This window comes from Paramisgurnus dabryanus, chromosome 9 (genome assembly GCF_030506205.2).
Source record: "Paramisgurnus dabryanus chromosome 9, PD_genome_1.1, whole genome shotgun sequence".
Lineage (NCBI taxonomy): Eukaryota > Metazoa > Chordata > Actinopteri > Cypriniformes > Cobitidae > Paramisgurnus > Paramisgurnus dabryanus.
This window is the reverse complement of record NC_133345.1, coordinates 11,326,475-11,331,551: the sequence shown is the minus strand read 5'-3', so window position 1 is coordinate 11,331,551 and position 5,077 is coordinate 11,326,475. Positions and strand designations below refer to the sequence as shown.

The window sequence follows — 5,077 nt, the reverse complement described above, 5'->3', positions numbered from 1 at the left end:
TTGAGAATGCACATAGAACACAACAAAAAATCTTACATATCTAAAGAATTAGCATTTTCATAGTAATCCAAGAAAGGTTGCCATACATTATTAAAACTGTCTGTTGAGATGTGGACTGTAGTTCTTAAATTTTAAAGCTGGAGGAAGGACATAGTTTCGCAGAGAATGCTATTAATTGAGATTGGCCTCTTGAGACCGCAACTTCACTGTGTACCACCCCAAATATTGCAATGATCTGGATCAATTGATTCACTGCCATTTGTGTGTATTTATGCCTATGTTTGCTTTTGTTAGTCTGTTGTTAGTAGGGTGAAAATAAACAAGCCTGTATTGCTTGCTCAATAGGCATCATCGATTAGTCATTAGCAGAAACCATGTAAAAATACTGCCCTCTGGTGTACACTTAAAAACTATTTACATCTATACGTTTCAACATATATTTACAGTTTTTGCCTATTGCTTACACACTAAATCCGAATGCTTAGACCAAAGCCTCAATACCTAAACTTCTTGTAGCATATGCTTAAACACAGTGTAACCATAGCTTAAACACATTGTCAACTTTGCACTTTGTTTGCAATTCTGTAGCACACTTATTGCGAAACACTACACACGTTTTCTTACATTAGACACATTTTTCATAAACGAAATCACCTATTATCATTGGGAAAACACTCTGTTCAAAATGCAAAAGTCATCTGGCAATTAAAGGCACTTACATACACACCTGAATACACTTGTACAGAAAACAGAACACCAATCGGTCTGAGTCTTAGCACTACAAATAGGCCTCATGGTAAGACATTCTGAGAACTTTGCAAGCATGGAGGCAATGCGAGTAAGAGTTAGAGGAGGACAAAGAGAGAGAGGAGTTGGACGTGGACGTGGACATGGAAGAGGACAAAGACGAGGACCAGTGCGGAGACGTGTATCGGATGACATCAGGGCTACTCTGGTGGACCATGTCATTACAGTTTTTGCCTATTGCTTACACACTAAATCCGAATGCTTAGACCAAAGCCTCAATACCTAAACTTCTTGTAGCATATGCTTAAACACAGTGTAACCATAGCTTAAACACATTGTCAACTTTGCACTTTGTTTGCAATTCTGTAGCACACTTATTGCGAAACACTACACACGTTTTCTTACATTAGACACATTTTTCAAAAACGAAATCACCTATTATCATTGGGAAAACACTCTGTTCAAAATCCAAAAGTCATCTGGCAATTATAGGCACTTACATACACACCTGAATACACTTGTACAGAAAACAGAACACCAATCGGTCTGAGTCTTAGCACTACAAATAGGCCTCAGGTAAGACATTCTGAGAACTTTGCAAGCATGGAGGCAATGCGAGTAAGAGTAAGAGGAGGACAAAGAGAGAGAGGAGTTGGACGTGGATGTGAACATGGAAGAGGACAAAGACGAGGACCAGTGCGGAGACGTGTATCGGATGACATCATGGCCTATCTATGAGGGAGGCTGGGCAAAGAGTCCACCCTAACCTCAGTCGCTACACAGTAGCGTCAATACTAAGAACATTCCGACTGGAGAACAGGTATATCTTCAAGTTTCTACTCCTGTACCTACTGTATGTGTCACATGATTCTGTATCATATTACATTATTACTGTACAGTACTATTCAAAAATGAGAAGTGCTGTGAAGTATATGTAAAGGAGTATCATTGTAATGTTACAGTACTGTGTACAGTTTGAAAGTACAGTATGTGAAAAAGAACCTAACCAATGACATCTTGTGAGGGCATTTTTTACAGAATGGTTGGGCTACCTCCTCGAGGTGGAAGGGGACGGCTCTTTACTCAAGAACAAGAGCTTGCCATCATTCAAATGGTGCAAGTAAATAACACAATCCGACTTCGTGAGTTGCAACAGCGCATAATAGCAGATGGAATGGTATTCGACAATATCAACAGGGTCAGCATTACTACAATAAGTCGCATCCTACAGAAACATAACTTCAGAATGAAGCAGCTGTACAGGGTGCCATTTGAGAGGAACTGTGTCAGGGTCAAGGATCTGCGCCATGATTATGTGCAGGTATGTGTCACTTTACTTTACATACTATATATTGTGATGTGGGAATGAGGGTTTATGCTGCCACCTGTAGTTTTTGTCTATACTAATCCAACTCAGCCCCTACTTGTGTCAAAATGTAGACATTGTAGTTACTGTATGTGTTTTCAGTAACACTATTACTGTAAATATTTTCTGTTACAGACAGTTCTGGATTTTGATGCCGCCGAACAGCCACATGAGTTCATCTATGTGGATGAGGCAGGCTTTAATCTGGCCAAAACCAGGCGTCGAGGCCGTAACATAGTTGGACAAAGGGCTATTGTAAATGTCCCTGGGCAACGTGGGGGAAATATCACCTTGTGTGCTGCAATTAGTGTCCAAGGAGTCCTGCATCATCATGCCACTCTAGGTCCCTACAATACAGGACAGATCATTGCATTTCTAGATGCACTACATGCAGTTGTGCAGGACAGACCACAGCAGCCCAGGTTTGTTGTTATCTGGGATAATGTTAGTTTCCACCGGGCTGCTCTGGTCCAAGATTGGTTCACCAACCATAACAATTTCACACTTTTATACCTGCCGCCTTACAGCCCCTTTCTAAATGCAATCGAGGAATTCTTTTCAGCATGGCGGTGGAAAGTCTATGATCGGCAACCACACGCCCGCATGCCTCTTCTGCAAGCAATGGAAGAGGCATGTGGTGACATTGAGGTGGGATCCATCCAAGGGTGGATTAGGCACACAAGACGATATTTTCCCCGATGCCTAGCCCGCGAGGACATCGCCTGTGATGTCGACGAGGTCTTGTGGCCAGATCCGAACAGAAGGAGGGATCCATAAGACCCCCCAGGCCCCCACCACACACATACATGCGCACACAAACACAAAACAAGTGTGTTTTTCCCCACAATAGCAGTTTATCCAGTATTTGTTTTGTTTTTTACTTTTGTTTTGTGGCTAAATGTAATGACTTGTTGTTCTATTTTTCTTTATTTCTTTAAGAATGTTTTTTTTTGGGGGTAAAAACTCTTGTTTGATTACTGAATAAATTTAAACAAATAAATATATCTTTAAATAAATCTACTTTTGAGTTTTACTAAAGACTGAGTCTAAGAAAATTACGATAAAAATAAAACCACAAAGACTGCAGTGTTATATATAAAGCGGATCAGTGTGTTGCTGGTGATATGAAAGAGTAATTCAAATGGTGCTTGTGTGTATGGTTTTGTTACAAGAATTTAATTTTTAGAAAGGAGTGCTAAGTTTTGATTGCAGTGTTTCATTTTGGCATGGATGTGAGTTGTTAATCTCCAAGTGCTATGTCTGTGTGGCTTGTGTGTAGAGTTTTGACATAATGAGCCAAATTTTGCAAAAAGTGTGTAAGCAATAGGCAAAAACTGTAATTTACATAATGTAAAACTGCTAAACTCAGAAGGTTGAAAACTTTAGTGGTTAAAATAAACCTCACACTATAAAATAAAATATTTTAAGGTGCTGCATAGATTTCTATGGACTGCGCGTTCTTGGCATGAACGCAACTGCATAATTCAGTGCGCATTGTTATTGAAGTTTTGTAGGCTATAAAAAAGTGTTTATATTACCACAGTATTCCCAAGATCGTCATGTTTACATGTAGGAAGATCACTAACCATGTTTGGATGATTGGGTCGCCAGGGGATTAAAGTTAAACTCTCCGTAGTGCATGTGTTCACTAATTAATTGTTTCTTGCTTAATAGGAATCGGCTCACGCACACGCGCACATGCAGTACATACAGGCACAGCCTACCTCAGTGTCCCCAAATGGTCTTTTCATTAACCTTTATACAAGATCATTTACTTCAGTGTAAGGGGCCTCACTAGCCACAAAAATATTTAAAATAAGACAAAACAAGCATTGAAATAAGCTAGAACAACTAAAATTTAAATATTACTGTTTTTTATGATTCAAAAATACATCTTTCTAGTTATGCTAATTTGTAAAATATTCAATTGAGTAGAAACTGTGATTGGTGGGTATGGACTGTCACAAGCTTAAAAGGCGAGAGAATTTATATGTGCATCCAATTTCCAGGCCGTGCACTTTGTAAATACAATACTCTTTCTTATTTATTACCCACATGTACAGGTGGTGTTCTTGGAAGTAAACTGAACCGTTCTTCTCTGTTTGTTTTTCTTTGTGTTTTCTTTGTGAATATTGTAATTATATTTTTATCATGGTAATTGTTTTCATTAAGCACCACAGGCTGCATGAATACATTATCTAGATTTGTGTGAGGTTTGAGTGAATCTGAGATAACTCTTACGTGGGTTTGTGATTGCTCTGAGTCTCTGGGGGGCTGTGTCATTATGCGGATGTCCCCATCAATTTCATGTCTCATAGACATTTACTGATGGGTTTCTCTCTCTCTCTCTCTCTCTCTCTCTCTCTCTCTCTCTCTCTCTCTCTCTCTCTCTCTCTCAAACACACTTTTTAATTACCATATCCTCCGAGTTTACCCAGAGCATCTGTTCAGCCATTAGTCAACTCACCTTTTTTTATACAGTAAAGTTCATGAATTATTGAAAGTGAATCACAGTGTTTATAGCTTTGGTTATGAATAGCCTATAAATAATTTAGTATAAATCACTGAAAAAAAGTCAAAATATGTACCCCAGCTGTCACAGTACCCTTTATAAAGATTCTATTGTTTTCCTTTATGTAGACGTTATGTATACATTTGGTAACAATATTTATCTTTGAGATACTATGTAATATGAACTCTTTAGGCACAAAGCTGTACAGCCCCAGCTCTGACAGTGATGTTGAAGTCTGCACTCAGTGGGTCACAGCTTTTTAAAAGGAATACAATAATGTCTGTATTTTCAAATCAGTTTAGATGTTGATTAATTTTAAGCTCAATAGCAGTGATATGAATCAACTACCAAGCAGTTTGCAGAGAAACGTGTTGTCATCATCCAGCGCAACTCAGTTCAAATGTTGCTCTCCAATCTACGTCATCAGGTGATACAGAAACAAAAAATACAAA

At 38.7% G+C, this 5,077-nt stretch overlaps 1 protein-coding gene across 1 annotated transcript; it reads left to right on the top strand.

Moving 5' to 3' along the window:
* Nucleotides 1-1,887: 1,887 nt before the first annotated feature.
* LOC135773136 (uncharacterized) lies at nt 1,888-3,002 on the top strand. Its single transcript, XM_065282629.1, has 2 exons — nt 1,888-2,068; nt 2,249-3,002. Exons 1-2 carry the CDS (start codon nt 1,922-1,924, stop codon nt 2,888-2,890), a joined length of 789 nt encoding a protein of 262 aa, XP_065138701.1. The 5' UTR covers nt 1,888-1,921; the 3' UTR covers nt 2,891-3,002.
* The last annotated feature ends 2,075 nt before the right edge of the window (nt 3,003-5,077 follow it).